The sequence below is a fragment of the Choloepus didactylus genome, chromosome 10 (genome assembly GCF_015220235.1).
Source record: "Choloepus didactylus isolate mChoDid1 chromosome 10, mChoDid1.pri, whole genome shotgun sequence".
NCBI lineage: Eukaryota > Metazoa > Chordata > Mammalia > Pilosa > Megalonychidae > Choloepus > Choloepus didactylus.
Window position 1 is genome coordinate 56,821,568 of NC_051316.1, and position 19,282 is coordinate 56,840,849.

Consider the following 19,282-nt stretch of genomic DNA (forward strand, 5'->3'; position numbering starts at 1 on the left):
CAGCAACCTTTTGTTCTTTAGCACAACTACAAAATTCTAGATGTACATTTTAATCTAATGTTAAGTTGGTCTAAAAGAGTAATGATGGTCCAGCTATCAATAATTCATAACTTGGTTTTATTATGGGTCCATGTTGCTGGGGAATACCAGAGATAATGAGTTTTGCAACTTTCTAATAGATAAATGCCACATTATTCCCCCCACCTTCCTGTTCCCCAACCACAGCCTTTTAAATTCACTATCTTCAAGAATTTACACCACTCTCTCTTAAGGACTCTGGTATGCTAAAACACCATTCAATTAATCATTCCTTCAAAAACAAGTTAACTTTCTGGGAATACATTACTATCTTATTATTAGCTCTAGTATTATTTTAGACTGTAGGGTAGTCATGTATATGTGCAAAATAATTATAGTTTTCAGGCCAGGTAAAACAGATCGAGAAATCTACTTATCCCATTATCTTTGTAGGGGAGAATTCTCATTCATGAATCAGTGTATTTGGCAACCATTTGGTATACTGGGAAGTTTATCAATTTGGTATATTCTATGAACTTAAAGCCAGAAAAAAAAAAAAAAACAACCTCATTAATTAACATTCAACAAATGTAAACTGTTCAACAATGTTTAAAAATGCAGCTATCATATTGATTATACAGACAGACACTTTAACTTGGCCATTCATTATAATTTTTATATAGACTTTGAGTCACTTAAAGGAAAAAGCAATGATGAAGTTAATCTTCAAGAATGTGGATAAAAAGAAGAAAGAGATAGAGCAACTCCTGAAATTACCATCAAGCATAAGTAAGCTGAATTACCTCATATTCCTGGGAAAACTTCAAGTTGTCATTTGCTTTCAGTCTTTCAATGTGATCTGCAAGTTCCAAGATAGGTATTGGAGGATGGCTAGCCATACCTATTAAAAAGAAAGAAAAGGTACATTTGAAAACACATGAAAATGATACTAACTATTCCAAAATATAGAATACTAAAGTTAGAAATGGCCTGAAAATATGTGAGTAGTAAAGATGTTTTATGTGAGAAAGCAGGCAGATAGTTTGCTTACTCAAAGCAGGACATGCTCTGGAAGGATGGATTTTGTGGCCAAATGAAAAGTCACCAAGCATAATCCCAAAACTAACGCTCCTAGTGTAAAAGAAAGTGTTATTGTGGTATGAATCAATGAGGTTAGCTAGCGGAGAAAAGTGGCAGTCAAGCTTGATGTCAACCTCTGCTTTGAGTAATGACTGTTATGTCATTTCAAACTCCTTCTCCTGCACTGTGTGAAATGGAAGTTGTATGGAATTAAACGGTGTAAAGTGAACTAAGAAAACAGACACGGAGAAAGGCCTAAAAGGGAAAGAGCAGTAGCTTGATAGGAAACATAAAGTGACTTATGCATAATCAAGGAAAACTAACTTGAAGAATGAAGGTTACCAGGGTAACCGGAATCATCTGAACCTGCAAAGGAAATGATGGTGTAAATAAAATAAAATAGAATTGTTAAAAAAAAACAAATGAAATGGATAGCTTGATATACTTTTAAAAAGGGCTAATAAAAATACGACCAATTTTTGAAGGATTCACTGTACATTGTGACTAGATTAAGATCACTTTAATATTTCACAAGACCTGAAAGTGACTGACATTCACATGCAATTATGGACACAGAAAGGGACATGCACCACAGTTCATCAACAATAGTCACTGATGACAAAATCAGACACAAAACTGAGTTTCAAAAATGTTCCCACTAGTAGCAGATTGTAGAGATTGGGGTTGCAGCCTTCTTCTGGATATTTATAAGTGGCCACACTAACTTTGTGATATTTTGCCCCGGCTATCCATTATTCAAACCCCAGCAAACCTACAATCTACTTCAGGTGTAAACATCTTTGTCCACTGATGGTAAATGAAGGCAGGAAAGTAAGTGAATGGTGAAAGGATGTGAAGGGAAAGGGGGTGGAAGAAAGGAAATAAAGCAGCAATGGGGGATGGCACATCTTAGTTCAGTCTGCCAGCTGAATATGTGATATTTTCATAGACTCCATTAAAAAAGAATCCACAGCTTATTTTGAGGATTCCTGTATCTTTCCAATCTTTTATCACTTTTCACATGACTGCATTTTATTTCTTTCTGATTAATCTTAGCAAGAGTACCGTGAGAGAGCATTGCTGACTCGTGTCTTATAGACACAAAGTCTTGCTAGCTAGAAAAACCTGAACTAGCATGCCCCCAGAGAAGCCTCCGAAGTGAAAAACAGCAATGGGAAAGAATGAGGGAGGGGCTCAAACTGGCAGCCGTGTTGAAGTTCTGTCGTCACTGTGACTCTGGAAGGGTGTTGGGCTGTCCAACAGCTCACTGTTAAGTGAACATGACAATGTGATTACTTTATGGTGTTTTAGAAGTTGTGCCATTATTGGAAGTCACGCAGCAATTTCCTTTATTTCAAATGCCAAATTAGCAATGGTTCTGGTAAGTTAAGTAGAGAACTACTTTGCTTCCCCCAGATTATCACCTTAGCACAATACTGTGACTTGCGGTGTTTTAGTGTTCCCAGCTATGAGGGTCTGCTTCCAGTCAGCTAAAGTCTTAATAGAAGATCCAATAAAAATGAGTTCACTTGGAGGTAGAAGCTCTTTGTTGATAATTAATTATGCACTTTGACTGAAGTTTTGGAACCCATTTTTAGAACTTTTCCACATAGAGGGTAAAATTGAACTAATTAACATTCTGTGGAGGGAGTGGGTGGGTGACAGTGGTCTGACAGTTAAGGTGATCTTATCCAGATGAGGCACCCCCAATGAAAAGAATGGGAACACAAAGGCACAAGAGACTCTAGGCTTGTCTAGAGATGGGAATGGACTGATGTGGACATCCATTACAGTGCTTAAACAGAGAAAATAATAGAGACAGATGTTTAGACCTTTTCGAGCGAATCGTGGGAGAGAGTTATTATCATATATGGACTGAGTGGTGGTTTGGCTAGAGAGGGAGGACACAGAGCCAATCAGGGATGCGTAGGGGACTGAATTACTGCTCAAAGCTGCAAAAAGTAAAGCCAGTTGGAGATGAAAAGCATTAGTATAACAGCAGTAGAAAACCAGAATTATCAACCAAAGATGCAATCAACATATTTACTTCTGACATGCGCTGGCACATAGTCTGGAAGTATTACTTTGGAATTTAATTTGAGAGAAATCCAAACAAACTTGCACTGACTCATTACGTTAACTATACAATTATATCACATGCGATCATTTACAACATCAATATGTACCATATCACACCAAAATTCTAGGACAAGTAAAAATGGCAGAATGAATGTTTCTCAGAAAAGAGAAACTTTTCCCACAAGGAGTACTTGTGGGAAACCAACAGCACAGAAGGAATCCTGGACTAGAATACTGGACATGGGCTCGGCCATCTACTGACAGGTACAAACTACTTTCATTGTCAATAACCTTAATTTCTTTAACTGTAAAATAATAGGCTAGTGGTGGATAAATTTTGAAGTCAACTTCTCCTTTAAAACACTTTCATTTCTACTACATATAGGATTTCTGAACATATGGGAGAAAAAAAAAGAAGGGTCTCATTGGATTTGGTTGATACGTAAGGGATCCAGAAGTTACTGTATCTTTCCTTTGAACCGTGGGAAACATTTACATTTTACACACACACACACACAAACAAACAAACAAAAAACCCCACAAAACTATTATGTACTTGAATTGCCAACTTTTTGAATGATTTAAAGTCTAACACCATTTTTTAAGCTAACCATAATAATAGTACATTCTGATATGTCTTACTATCATGTATTTTAAGAGACCAAATGTCAACATAAAAATTATTCTAAATATGAGATGAAACTCCTCAGACATGAAGCTCTTTTGTTTATATAAGTAAAGAATCATCAAGGAGATACTTTAAAATAGCTATGCACTACCCCAGAAACTTTTATCCATTCCTGATGTTAAAAACTTTTATAAGATATAATCAAGTTATGCTAGATTCTAAATGCAAAAGTAGACACTAAGAAAACTATGAAGTTGACCTCAGCATATTATCGTTTCAGTATTTGGCTGGAGACCTGGCTAGTGCCCATAACATGGTTTGATCACTACTATCGATTTGGATTGGACTAATGTTTCACACCTTTACCTTCACATTAGAATCATCTGAGGAGCTTCTAAAATTCCTTCTTTCCAGGCTTCACACTGGACCAGTTAAGCCTGAATCTCTGGGTGTGGGAGCCAGGCGTTGTTGGTATTTTAAAGATCCCAAGCAATGGCTCTCAGTGACTATGGGAATTCATTGTGGGGTGCCTATTTATTATTAGTAAATAATCTGTTATTTTTCTCCATTCAAAAATGTTATCAGGGTTTATGAGAAAGAGATCAAGAATGAGATCCTGGAGATATCCTGGAATCCCCTCCAACTCCCCATTAGTAAGCTCCAGGAATTTAGCTATTATTAGCAGCAAAGAACTTGAAGCACAGCTCACAACTGATGAGGACTAGCCAGTGTCATGACCTCATCTGTTCAAAGCTACAAACGTAAAACATAAACTCATTTTAAAGGCACACATTGAATCTGAGCAGAGTTTTCATTCTGAAGCTATCATATGCACAGTACACAGTGTCAACATGAAAAATGACAGATGCAGTTATCAAAATCTGCCTTAGGTTAGAAGAAAACACATGATAGCTACTTGTAATGGTGTACATATTTGTGATAATGTCATGATGGCTTTGTTATAAGGGGCAAAACTTTAAAATTATGGTATTTTAAGCTGAGAGGTACCTTAGAGATGACAGTCCAGCATTTTCATTTTCTACAAGAGGACTCTGAATTTCAGAAAATATCAATGAATTGTATATGTCAGCTAGCCACTCAATAAGAAAATCTTAACAACCAGCTTTGGTTTTTCTTTCTACTATACTAATTTCTGGAATGCCAATTACACTCTTCTAATGGCGGAGGGCAAAGGCTTTAGTCTCTGAAGGCCAAGGTCAGTGGAGAAGGTAAACAAAGACAGCCAGGTATTGTATAGTGAACTCTTTTACAGAGAAATGCACGTATTCCCATCTCCTTACAACAAGCAGCCTTCTAGGGCCGTTTTTCATTTTTCCACTTTTGAGGAAGGTTGGGAAATTATTATGATTTCTATATTATGGAAAAATAACAATAAGCATAAGATGAATGGCAACTAAACCTCAGCCTCAATGTCAGGGTCATCTTTAGGGATGGTGTGAATTGTGGGAAACTTCTGGGGAGGGTGAAGCTACTCAGATCTGGCAGATATTGGCTAAGTGGGAATACACTCAATAGGGCCAGACTTTTCAGCTTTTCAGTAACAACTGAAAAGCCAAATTATCATGTGACATCTCTTTAGTTTTTGATGTTGACTCAAAATTTTATTGAAACCTACAGAGATCAAACGAAAGACCTTGGCAGGCCTCATTTGGCCAACTAGCTTGTGACTTCTGTTTTAAAAGAACAAAATCTTTTTTTTTTTTTTTTCCAAATTGAAATCAAAGAATGCTGAGAGCGATCTATTGTGTGCTTGTCTCCACACGCAGTGGGCTAGACACTAAGCTTTGTACTGGGGATATAAAGATGTATAATCCCCCCTGTGGGTTCATCTATCCTACTCTCCCCTACTTCTGTTAATTTTACCAATTAGGAAAATGAAGCTCAGAGGGGTTTTATAGGACTTGACCAAAGTTATCACTATCAGCAAAACTGCAGCCACATGGGGGATTTGATCCCAGATCTTGCCACTTCCCATTTAGGGTGCTTCCATTATGCCATGCTGTCAAACAGGAAGTGTGATGGCATGTAAAGACAGTCTTTTAAGAATGTTTGAGCCATCAACACTAACAGGAATCATAAACCATCCTCAGTTTCATTTAGAGGGTATGTCTGGTTTGGTGGTAGTGAAGAGGAAAAGAGTATTCATACAGATGTATGGATTTTCTGGTTACTTCTTACTGAAGCTTTGTGATTTTCCATTAAACATGAACTAAAGGTATACATTCAAAATGTTATAAACTGTAGTGTTATTTGACAGAAAATGAAAATTAAAAAAAATCACTAATTTATGGTGTTTTTGCTTTTCAAATGTTCTGTTATATTTTGCTAAGTCAATAACATAATCAACAGTATGACTTAATAATCCATAGAGAAATGTTTGTTCATCAAATACTTGTTCCATTTTTTAACCCTGCATGAAATGCTAATGGGGACTTTACAATATTGCAACTCTTTCACTAACTAGAAGATATGAGGTCACTCATAGTGGTGAAACATCTTTTAAATGATTTTTTTTTTGATTATGTGTGTGTTTGGAATAACACAATAATACTTTTCTTCATAGTATTCCTTTTCACAAAATTGTGATAAAGGGTGGAGAAGAGTTTGTGGTCATGGGACAGAGAGAATCAAATCAATGTTTATCAGTGTTTATTAAATATTTTTAGTGTGTTTATTAAATATTAATTGGATTTTAATATAATCTGTGTATAACTTAGAACACCCTGAATGAAATATAAATATTCTGCTAGGTTTATAATTTGTTTCATGAACAAATGATGAATTAAATGCAAAAGAGAACACTGATTTTTAAGGTATAATTCCTTCGTGGTAAAACAATAATGACAATTTAATTCATGAGGAAGATCATCCAAAAATCCTTGAAAGATACTCCAAGACTACTTTTTCAGGTGAGCACTCAGAAGGCAGAATTAAAATTCATTTATTTTAGGATTTTTCAAAATGCAGAATTTGAGCAAATCATGGTGCTTTACATCAGAAATTTACCGTTTGGATTCAACAAATCAGGGCTTTCAAAATGCAAAGACCACACCTGGTGTTTCTAACCCAGGTCATGTGCCTACGTTTCTTACAGTACAATGTAAGTTGTGACTATAAGAATAAAGTTATATACAAATGAATCTTCTTAGAAGGGATCCAATTAAAAGTATTAATGGATCCATGGAGATGCCACAGGAGCTTTCAAAGCCCACTCAGTTGCTGTGAAGACATTTTTGCTGCTGATACCACTATTTCTGATCCGTTAACTTTTTATGAGCTTGTTTTTGTTTTTCACAGACCATCAATCACCTATCATCCATGTATGCTTTAGGGCAAAACATATTAAGGTCATCTGCTGAATGAAAACGAGGCCTTTACTTTGTAACATCTGATCATCAATTTTTAAATCTCTTTTCCTAAAGGGTACAAGTATAAACACTATAGCTTTGCTTTTGTTTGAATGTTTTCATTATTTTTTTTTGGGGGGGGTGGCAGGGGTGCACTCAAGCAGGGGCAGCAGATATTGGAAGATGGAGGTTGGCAAGCAGAGAGAAAGGCAATGCCCCAACGAACCACAGCACTATTAACTGCATGTTCCATTTTTTGAACTGGAAAGAAAACTTACTGCCATAAGATGCTGAAATTCTAAATTTGCTTTGTCGAGAAAAATTAGGAATATAAACATTTTTCAGTAATTTCCTTGGTTTCTTATACATCATCAACTTTTGATGATTTCATATTAACTTAAATTGGAATTTTGTCCAATTCTAGAGGCCATGGGTCAAAGGGGCTACACTATAAGCAAAGGCTCCTTAGGATATTTAAAAAAACCTGGAATTGGCAATCTCCTTCAAAATAGTAAATGTGCCTACTTAGGACCCTGCAATCACACTTTCAGGGCTCTAACATTCAGAAAAGCAACAATGGTGTGAAAATCTGGGCTAACTATCCTTCAATACAGCATTATTTGCAAAAGCAAAACATGGAAAATAATGTAGCCTCCATTAATAGGTAATTATTCAATATATTTTGTGATATATATATAGAACAGAATACCATTCATATCATCAGCTATTAAAAAGAAAAACCCAATACGACTTGAAAAAAGTAAATAATTATATTTTTATTTAGTTAAGTGTTAAAACATCAAATTGTAGGTATATATGTCTGTATCTATCATCTATTATCTATCCATCTATCTACCCATCTTTATATCTATCAATCATCTATCTATACACCTATATTATTTTATCTGGAGGTACAGTTGGAGTAGATAGTAGAAACTGCTTGACATTTGAACTCTAAATATGTCAAAAAAAAAAAAGAAAAATAAGTGATGGAATTTTGAGTCATATTTATTTCCTTTTTTTGGGCATTTTTTTTGCTAGTTTCCCAACTTCTGTCTTTGAAAAGTTCAAATATATAAAATAATTTGAAGAATAACATATTGAACACCCATGTAGCTACAAGCCAGATTCAATAATTGTCAATAACTGTTAATGTTTTTTTCTATTTTCCAAAATTTCTACAATGAACATGTGTTGGTTTGTAATTAAGAATAAGAAATATGGGGTTGGGAAAAGCTAAAATGACTTAGAAATTAAAAATAAACACACAAAAAAGAAAAATCTTCTACCCAGTCCAGGCTAATGGACACAACTCACTTTTGCTTAAAGTGCAATGAATGCATTTATCAACTTACCCTAAAAGCATACTTAGCTACTGCTACCCACAGAGATGTGTGAGGCTTAATAGAGGTTTCTTGTAAAGGCAACTTTTATAAGGGAGTATTTCTTTCCTTTCCTTCCTCCACAGATCCTGAAGACTTGTAAAACTTGCTCTCTTGTTAATTAATTCTAGTAAAATATGACCAGGTGTTCTTCACTCTTAATGACTGACCCCATACACCAATAATTGAGGACTTATTGTTGTAAACCATTATTCTCTTAAGAGATGAGGTAGTTCAGGTTCTCTCAGATACAACTTGGCTGTATACTGCCATTTGACCTTTAAGAAGACTTACATATACATATTCAGGGAAAATACCTACAAGCAGAGGTGCCTACTTTGAACTTTCACAAAGCCTGAGACTTCTCCACCTGCTCCAATGCTTGATCATGGTGTTCACTAATAGAGTGCTTTCATTCTTATTAAAGACTTCAAAACCATGCTAGAACAATGTTGCTCCCCACTCAGACCCCCAATGTCACTATTGAAAACATCAAGTTTTTGTGTCTTCTTTCTGTGCCTTAGCCGAGCAACAGTCAATACAATTCTGACCCACACCTTTTCCTGACCCAGGAAATTCCTGTGTTTGTGATAACTTAGTTAAGGGTACAGCACTTTAAAGCACTTAAATGTCAGAGTACTGGATTTAGATGAAATTCAGAATGTGTATTTCAAATACCTTTTGAATCGGGGCATTACTGAGAAACAATATAACTCTCTAAATCTAGACTTTCCAACAAGAATAAATAACTGAAAAGGTAAGTGGATCATTCATTCACAAAACGATCTTTCTCCTAGGGAAATACAATTTATAGAATCAATGAATAAACAATGTACCTCCTTTATCTTCTGAAAGGTCTACTAAATTTCACATGGTAATGTTTATTTGACATTTCATAATCTACAACAGACCCATCAGAAGTGGAAGTCAATTTGCTTTTATGAACAAGCTCTGTGCTAGGGGCTGGTTATATAAATTACAGTCATTTTTCTTGAAGTTTTTTTTTTTTTTAATGAACAGTTAGATTATTAATTACCTATTTAGGCATACCATTAATAAATAGTTTCAAATGTTATAACGGTTGGGGATAAGGAATTACACATACTTAGGTATGATACATATAAAGGCAAATTTCAGATAGTAAAATGTAAAGGATTTAAAATCCAAAAATTGTTAAGTAGAGTCATATTACCTGCTAGACAACACCTAATAAAGGATTATTTTATATCATCAGCCAGGAAAACCTTTGATTATTTGTGAATAAGAGAAGAAGAAAAGGCACAAAAAGTTACTTTGTTAACAGTCCCACCCTTCTGCTCTCATTTTATGGGCAAGTAATCAAGACAATTCACAGCCACTGGCTGCAAACCATACTGGCTGAAGCAAATGGTCACGTTTCTATGAATGCCACATTAACAGCTGAGCTTATTTCCTTTTTAAAGTGGTCATATTTTCAAGACAGCAGCCTACAGCTTGGAACTTGGGGAGCAAACATACTATGCCCACAAATCAAGCACAAGTGGATTGCTTATGTGAGCTAAAGGGCACAGCACAAGGCTTCCTGAGTGAACAGATGTGCTAAGACTTTAGGACAATTTCTCCTTTTCTATTCTCTTCCTCTATTTCTCCTCTCTTCTTCTTTACTCATTTTTCCCATTCTGTGCCATTATCCATTTGAAGTGATGTCTAACCTCAGTTAAATGATACCTTCTTATATACTTAGGTCCCCATTTTAATTCTGAAAAGTGGTGATTCAAGAGAATGTCATTTCAATCATGACATTCATTCTCTTTTCCAGTGTCTTATATGACATTTAATAGGTTCCCTCTGTAAGTGGATCTAATATTACCACGTACATTGGGAAATTAGATTCTTAATAGAATTTTGGAGATTGCCCATATTTGCACAATTACCTGTCAAAGTGAGAAAATCCTGTACAACAATATTTGAAGATGGAGGTTTCTTGGCTGGAAGGCATTCCTATTCCATTGCTTGCAGTCACCAGCACTCTGATAAGAATTCTTTCTACAAAAATCCCATTCCAACTTCCCATTTATTCCTGGAAACATTCTCTCGGTGCTGGAAGAGGTAAGGGTGAACACTACCACTGGCTCACTTTGGGGGCTACCTTTGCCTTTCCGGTCAACCCTTAAACTGTTTCATTCTTGCAGGAAGACCAAGTTTGGCCCTAGCACAGAACACTCTTTTCATAGTAGCTAGAGAAAGTGGCAGCAGTGCACGAGAGCAAGGTACTGAGAAACACGGCCACTTTCTCTATTTCCACAATGCTCTCAAGGGAGATGAGGCAAGATACGCAAGGAATCACATAGCAGATAATTTCTTGGATTTTGAGTTCTCTATACATTGGACTAGCCAAATTGAAAAGTACACCAAATTCTGGTTCCATTACTAAGGGATTACTTGTAGCCTGAAGTAGTCAGTTTTACTCCTCTTTTTAAAAAAACTGCTGAACTAAGTTTTACTATGGTACTGATTCATGTCAAGCAGCCTTAGTGAGCACCTAGAGTGGGGCTCCCAGGGGACCACAGTGATCCTGGGGGACTGCAGGAGTTTGTTCGGTCACTGTGCATATATTCTCATTCTGCATTGATCAGTCTTTGTGTACCACATGCACGAGATTTTTGCTACAGGAACGTTTTCCTCCCAGTTTTATGCTGATGAAGATGTACTTTTGCTTTAAGAAAAAAAGTCTAACTTCATTTGAGTTAGAATTAAAAAAAAAAAAAAGGGCCCACACTTATTATGATATGTATAGCCACTTAAAAATGATGACTATTTCTTCCAGTTGAAGAGTTACCAGTTACTATGATACATCCACATGTAAAGAAAAAAATATGCTAAACCAAAAAACTATGTGTCTTCAATTCAAAGCCATTCAATTCAAACGTAGTTTAATAAATCTGTGGTGTTTCCTATGGTGAGTTAAAACACCCATTTTGACCCCTAAGAAATTTTTGACAATTTGGGGTATAATACTACAACCAAAGTAGAAAAACGAGCAGCTAACAGGCTTCTTAGATCAGATCTTTACTTTGTTAATAAACAAGATTTATTTAATAGAAATCAAAAGAGAGCTAGGCTCGAATTAACAATATTGTACAAAGTACCCCTCAGCAGGAATATTTTTCTTCTGTTGAAGTACTTAATGGTCTTTATTTTAAGAAACAAGCGTATTTCTTACCCTAAGTCACTTTATGTGTCTCCCCAGTAAGAAACTGGACTTTGTCAGTGAGATTTGGTATAGGTAATATTAAAAAAGATCTTAAAATTTCTAGCATCTCATTTCCTCCCTCCCTCCCTCTGTCCGTCCCTTCCACATGTCCTTCTGATCATCTATCCATCCTTTTTCTTTCTTTCTTTTGGAGTACCATACAGTACAAAGAAATAGGAAAACAGGAGATAAATCTATGCTTTCCTAATGGGATGAATTATGCATAAAATCTTCCATCCATTCATTCATTCATTTTATAAGACAAGAAAGTGAATTCTCTCCAGATTGGTATTATTATTAACAATAAACTATGTAAAGCCTAAAAAAGGTGGTATATATTCTTATAAATACTACAGTTTGTCTAAAACTTTGAATTGAATTATTTAATTTCCCATCCCATTTTTTACAAAGAATTTTTTTTTTTTTTTGACTTATGCTTGGGTGAATCTCAGTAACATTAATTAACATTAAAATAAAAATAACATTAAAATAATAACATTAAAATTAAATATCAATAACATTAAAATAAAAATAAATAAAACATAATGATATATTCATCTCTGAAGACAATTTCAATTGAGTGATAAAACATTCAGTAAAGACTGTATTATGGACAAGATGAATGGCGCCTCTTACCTGGTGTTTGAAAATTAAGGCGCCTCAGTTCCACTGGATCAGTTGGATGGTGTGAAGGGACCTCCTTACTGTTCGGTATGCTGCTCTTTCTTGAGTCAGACTCTGCCCTTTTCCTATAGGGATAAAATTAACATCTAAGAATAAAAAAAAACCAAGTGAACAGATGAAAAAGTAGAAAGTTCCTCACCCTAGGTTTTCAGTCTTAAAACTTTTCAACTGGCTACCTTTGTGACCTGGTTCAGATTGCTTTCCACCTCTTTGCCTACAGTACTTCTTTATGCTTAAAATTTTAGCTATAGTGTTTAATCTCTAAATTCTCCTTCAATTCTGGAATTAAATAATTAGTGACCCTTTAGGGATTAGGGAGCATTGATGAGATACACTTGGACAGTTCTTCAGCAATTCTCTCATCTCAACTAGTTATATTTGTAGAGAATAGGATGGGGTGCTATATGAAAACTGATGTTACCATAGAGAAGAGCTCTGAAACTACTGGACCTCAAGCTGAACAGGTAAATCTGCTCCTTTTGTCTCTTTGAAGAAAATGTCACTGTGGCCACAGAGTAGAGATGTATCAAGTTTTCCCATAAGGGAGGTAAATACAGTAAAGGCATTCCTAAGATGCCAAGTCACCTGAATACCTGGAAGAGACTAACATCCCCTTTCTCTTCCAAATTTTAAGGAAAAAGAGTATTGGCTGTTTATGGTCTTAAGCTAACTGTCATTCGTATTTTGTTAATGAAAGCACATCATAGAAAGATCAGAGAAAACCGTAATTTCACCTAGTAGGTTATCTACTATTCCTGATGATCATTCAAGGCATATGAACCATTAATGGTGCCTTGTTATAAATCTAATTCTTCACACAATTCATTTTATCTTTGTTTTAAAAGCTATCCACTAACTTTATTAATTATACTTGTTTAAGCTGTTACATTGTAATTTATAAAATATCTAAGCAAAAAATGTCAGTTTTGTTCCTAAGACTTTATCCATTTTTTCAAACTCAAATAAGCACAGAAGAGTAGCTAATTATTTTCTTCCAGGTTGAATTACATTAAAAATCTATTTAACAAATGGCAGCCTTTTCCAAACAGTGCTTCATTTCAAACACTGCTCCCAGCAATCACCATGCTGGAGTCATAATCATACCATCTCACCCTGCTGAAAACAAAGGTATTCTTATTTGGGGAAAAGGGTGCTGCAAAATATTTAAGGACTCTCCCCCTTTCTTTTTGATATGGCTGTGGTACAGTTCATTAGTGTTGCTGTGGCAATAGGCTCTCATTCAAGCCACCCAGTTCGTTCCACAGTTAGCCGGAGGCTCCTGTTAAATGGCCTTTCTTTCCATCTCTGCTCATTTGTGTAAAATAAAACTAACCAGGGGATGAAGAAAAGATTGATGGAAAGAGAAGGTGCATTTGATTTGCTCAAGTGCAATGCCTTCAGCAAAACATCCTCACTGAAATGAATTTTCCTTGGGCGAGTCCTATTAGACACCCTGCTATCTCTGTACTTTGGATTAACCTGTTTCAGGCTCCCTTGTTACTATTCGAAAGTGTCAGGCACAGCCTGAGGACAGAATGTACTGCCAAGCCATAAGTCAGTCAGAGATGAGCGGTGAATCTGAGACGGGGCCAAAGATACCAGCAGCGCTTGATGTATGAAATGGAAATGGAAAAGGAAAGGAAAAGACATGATGGAAGGCTGGCAAGAAGGAGATGAGAAGGAAGAACAACAGAGGCTTGGAAGACCATATGAAAGGAGGACATGATGAGTCCCAGAGTATAAAATGTTGTTCCTAAGACTTTATCCATTTCTTCCAGGTTGAATTACATTACCATGATGTGGATGCTGCCTTGCAACACTGGGAGACCCACTTTACCAGGGAGGATGCAAAAATCTAAATGGGTTGATGGAATGCCACTGAGCAGAGACAGTCAATCAATCCCAGGTCTAACATGTCTTCTACTTCAAAATTTATCAGTGGCCCTGCTCGGATTTTATTCTTTTCACACAGTTGCCATAGATATTTTTCTTTACTTATATGTCAGAGTCCAATGACTAAAACCTGCATTTTTCTCTCTCCTCAAAGTGGCTCCACTGTCATTCTGGCAAGATGATGGAAACTAGAAGTAGAAATATCTGGGCAAGGAAACTATTTCACTCTTGCAGGATTTGTGAAACAACCTACTTATGTTCTTTTTTCACTGAGGCTGGTCTGAGTCCCATTGAACCCAAGGGATAAGAAAGAACATTGTAGAATCCTTGATTATGGGTTTTCTCCAATATAGTCGAAAGAAACTTAACCAATTTCCCTGGTACCAGAAAAGTTGGAAATCATCTCTTATTACCAAATATGAGCCTCAGATAATGCCGAGAATGGGATTATAAATGCAACTCATATTTGTAATGAACTATGGGGCTGGGAGTTCCTGACATTCAAAAACTAACTTCTCACTCTAAATGTTCAAGTGAAATGACCCTGAAGACCTCAGATTCCAAAAATCCTAGCCCCCCGGAAAAACCAGCCATTTACATTCTTTTCCCTAGTTTGTTTTTGATCACAGTATGGATAATCCTGACTGCCCACATTCTTATTGCACTATTTAAAGCATTTATAAGTTAAAACGGTTGTTTTCTAACACAAAGAATTTCTAAGAAATGTTTGGAAGATGACGAGTTTGGTCATTGCTAGTAATAAGAGTAAAGAGCTTTAAATTGAATTTTTTAAGTATTAAATATCATAATGGTCTAAATTAGGCCCAACAGGGACTTAAATAGTGAAATTTTTCCCCATCAGTCATCAGAGGTCTCATCATTTTCATTTCAATTAGAAAAATTAAAAAAATAGTGACTAAAACAGATTCTGGATTTTGAAAAGCTACCGTGTACTTTTTTTTTTCCTATAAAGATTATGAGCCCCAGTGCAAATCTGTTTCCTTCAGAGAGAAGTATCAACCATGTGTAGTTCTGTGGGTGCAAAGGAATTGGAAGACCAAGTGGCGTGTCAGATCAGACAAACTCCTGATAGTAAAACAAACACGTGGTTGTTTGAGATGTGGATAATGTACAACAAAAATGCTATGCTATGGAATAAGGTGTGTTTTATTTTCATTGATTCACACCTGATTCATCTAGGGGTAGAGCGGGAAGCAAGAACAAAGAGAGGTTTGTGTGGAAGATCACATCTATGTACTCGAAGCAAAGATGTTCAGAGATATGGACACAGGCTTGTGAAAGAAAGATATATTTGAAATCTCTACTGCTAATATTCAGAGAAATCACTTCAGATATTTATCAACGCTTAACACCGTTAAGAACTTAATTCCAACTCTGCCACCACTGGTGCATATCTACTTCTGTAAGTTAACTACCAACTTTCCTCTCAATTTCTTTACAAAATAGAAGTAGAAGATTAGAAGATGATGTTTAAGTTTTTATCCAACTCCATTGTCTTAGTAGAACAAGAAGGCAGTGATAAAGTTCTACTATGTAGACAGTGTCATAGTGCATACACACACACACACACACACATATATATATATAAAACTTAGAAACCTAGAAGGTTAGTTTGTACCATTCATTCAATAATCACTCAATGTATTTTAGCTATTATTTGTTATTATTGTTCTTGTTTTTGCTATTATTATTCACAACTAGAAGATATAATTTTGAATTAGATAAGAGTTTTCACTAACACAGTGCCATCAACATTTGCAGGGCGTGAAAGTTGTAACACTGTATTGAGAATTGACCTGAGATCAAACTTGAAAACTGATCTTCAGTAAAAACAAACAAAACAAACAAAAAGGCTCATGGGACAGCTCACAAATCTGCTCTGCAGATACATTAACACACACAGATGCTCATTTAACCCTGACCACACACAAAACTCAGACTGGTTTTACTGCATTCTAAATTTGGCTTTAAAAAACATAGCTTTTTTTCCGTACTTATTGAGACAAAATAAAGTATTTCCTATAGAATCATTCTCATATCAAAATTTGCTTCACATATTTAGGATCTGTCCATCTTCCACCTGTCAGGCATTATCTTTTATATCCAACCCCACCCCCATCCCCTTAATACTTCCAATGTCTCCAAGTATCTTATCTTTTCTTACTAAGAGTTATAGGGGTTTCTTTTCTATTCCTCACCTGTCAGGTTTACTGCTCCATTTTAATGCAGCAAAAAGGGAAAAAGAAAGGCTCAATGTTAGTTGGCCAGTGGTAACAAAGGTAACCATGACAACGAGGATTTAAGAAACAGTGCTCACAAATGAGGACATACAACTGACACATAGTAGGAAATGATAGTGTATCAAAATATTCGATGCTTCTAACCCTGAAGTAAATGGAGGACATCACTGAGTAAACCATATTATGCATTAATGTCACATTCACTTTTATCCATCACCAACAAAATAATAATTAATTTTATCCCAGGAGGTCTTTGATGCAAGAAATATAATTTGAATTTCACAAAACATGCCACAAGAAAACTAATGTACTTACTGGAAATGCAGCATTATTCCATTTAAGAAATGTGTTTATTTAAGTTAAAAAGTTTTTGGTTAAGAGGTATGCTACTCCTCTGATAATATCAACTACCTGCCAATTGCATTGAACTGCACAAAAAGTTTGCACAATTGTATAATATACCACTAGGTAATAAAGTGGCAGAAATGGTTTCTTCAAACACCTCTTGACAAGCAAGGTAATCACAAATCTTTTTTTCTAATAAAGGATTAAATACATTTTCAGTTCCAAAAAATATATAATACTTATCATAATAAATCTAGAGAGCATGACCCATCTATATAGCAGGGCTAATCCAGAAAAGCATTTTATTACAAGCCATTGACAAGCCATTTTCCTGTTAAAAGAGGTGCTGCTGCCTGTGAGCATGTAAAGCTCATGCTCATCCACACTTTTACTTATGCTAATAGTGGACTGTCTAAATAACCACGTTCTTTATGCAGAAAGTATCAAGTTTTCTGAAATAAATTCATCTAACCAATCTTCACTTCAATGCAAAATGCCAATTATTTTGTGAGTTTTCAATTTCAAAAATAAAGGGACTGAGTCTTGCTTATTGCAATGAGATGTGTACAAATGTTCCTGGAGTATCTGGCTCTATAAAATAATCCAGTCCACCTCTTTTCCAAAAATAAAAAATACACATTTAAATTGTACAAATAACACACATACAAAGTGAATGATGAAAATGATATCAAACACACTGATTCATTCTTTTTATTCCTAATTTTACAGTGATTTACCTAGTGCGCCAGGTTTAAAAGAGCCCTCCATGTACAAGTCTAATTTGCTCATTTTTATCAATGAGATTATCAGTGAGTCTGTTGTAGGAAAATCTATTCCTCCGGATGAAAGAGAACCACTTAGTGAATTATCAGTTTTATGTACTAAAAGGCTGCTTGAGCATTTGGATGAATAAATGCACAGTCACTGTGTAGATCCACTTCCTCTTCCACAGATATGTCAGCCTCACCACACACGTGTACATTTGGCATCAGCAAAATTTGAAGGCTTTGGGAACTGGTGAAATTAAATAAATAATAAATAGGGTTGATTACAGCATTTCCAGTCAAGATGAAGAGGACATTGAGTGATGGAGTAAACAAGTGGACTAACAGTTTAATCTTTTTGATTTGTATTCAACTATTCACTACCCTTCTGTGCCATGCACTGTACTAGGTACAAGGGATACAGTGAAGAATAAGACAGAGTCCTTCAACTGCAGTTTAATGGGGGCAGACAGGCAAAAAGGTGGGCAATTACAGTAGCGCAGCAGCTTCTGTAATAAAGGAAAGTACAAAGTACTTTGAGAGCACAGAAAAGACGACACTAAGCAGTGTGGACTGGTAGAGAGAATGGAATGGGGGTGGGGGGGCAACCAGAAAAGCTTTCTTCAGTAGGTGGCATCTTAGCTTAACTTCGGAAGGATGAGTTCGAGTTAGCCAGACTAAGAGGAGTGGCCGGGGAGGGAGAGGAAAGCACGGCGGGCTCAGGGAGGGGCCTACTCAAAGGGCAGAAGGCAGAAACGGCTTTGCCCAGCGTGGCTGGGCGTGGCAGAACATTTCTTCACAGCATCTTAAAATATTCTGGACTATATTTCTTTCTTTGATGATAGCTTGGAGATATATGTAGGGTTGATATAAGAGGAGAAGATAAAGAGGCAAAGCCCACAGACAGCCAGAGATGGAACTGAGAAAAACCACAAAAGCTGAAGCCTGTTTTCGTCACATGTACCTCATGGTCTTCACGGGTAAGTATCTTGGTATAGGGAAATTATTTTTTCTCTTCACAGTGTCAATTCAGGTTAGACTATTAGCATCCAAGGATAAATTTTTTTGTCTAGGCTGAGCCTTAGACCTCTCCAACCTTTTTTTTTTTTTTCCCCAAATAGTATATAGTAAACACTTCTCAGTCATCTTGCAGTGCATTTCCAAAGAGTTAAGTTAACATTTAAAAATATTCATTTTCTATACATAAAACTCATGGACAACTCAAGAATGAATGACTGAAAAGCCTGTAATAGATGTACAGGGCCCATGAATATCTAAAAACCTTCAATCACTTTACAGATGGGGGTGGGGTGGGAGTGGATGCATAAAGGTTAGCCTGGAGCCATATTAAAAACAAACCAACAAAGGAAGCAGAAATCATGTAGTACTAGCCCTATTGATGGTTTTTTGATGTTTTCAGATTATACGAAAAAGTTTAATCATCTAGTCTATGTTCTAGATTTACAAATGAGGAAACTGAGGCTCGATGACTTTCATGACTTTCTACCCCATTTTGCCAGCCTGTCACAGAACTTGGACTTAAACTCA

The 19,282-nt window shown here is 35.9% G+C and overlaps 1 protein-coding gene across 6 annotated transcripts in view; it reads right to left on the bottom strand.

The window, feature by feature from the left end:
* The window catches only part of PTPRD (protein tyrosine phosphatase receptor type D), a 529,199-nt gene that overhangs the window by 117,858 nt on the left and 392,059 nt on the right, over nucleotides 1-19,282 (bottom strand). For 5 of the 6 annotated variants that reach the window (XM_037796885.1, XM_037796888.1, XM_037796887.1 and 2 more), the window contains 3 exons: nucleotides 12,424-12,536; nucleotides 1,423-1,464; nucleotides 822-919 (listed from right to left, as the gene is read on the bottom strand). In XM_037796885.1, the coding sequence (XP_037652813.1) occupies nucleotides 822-919; nucleotides 1,423-1,464; nucleotides 12,424-12,536 (253 nt within the window). The remainder of the gene's footprint in view (nucleotides 1-821; nucleotides 920-1,422; nucleotides 1,465-12,423; nucleotides 12,537-19,282) is intronic. The other variant, XM_037796889.1, reaches the window with a different exon arrangement.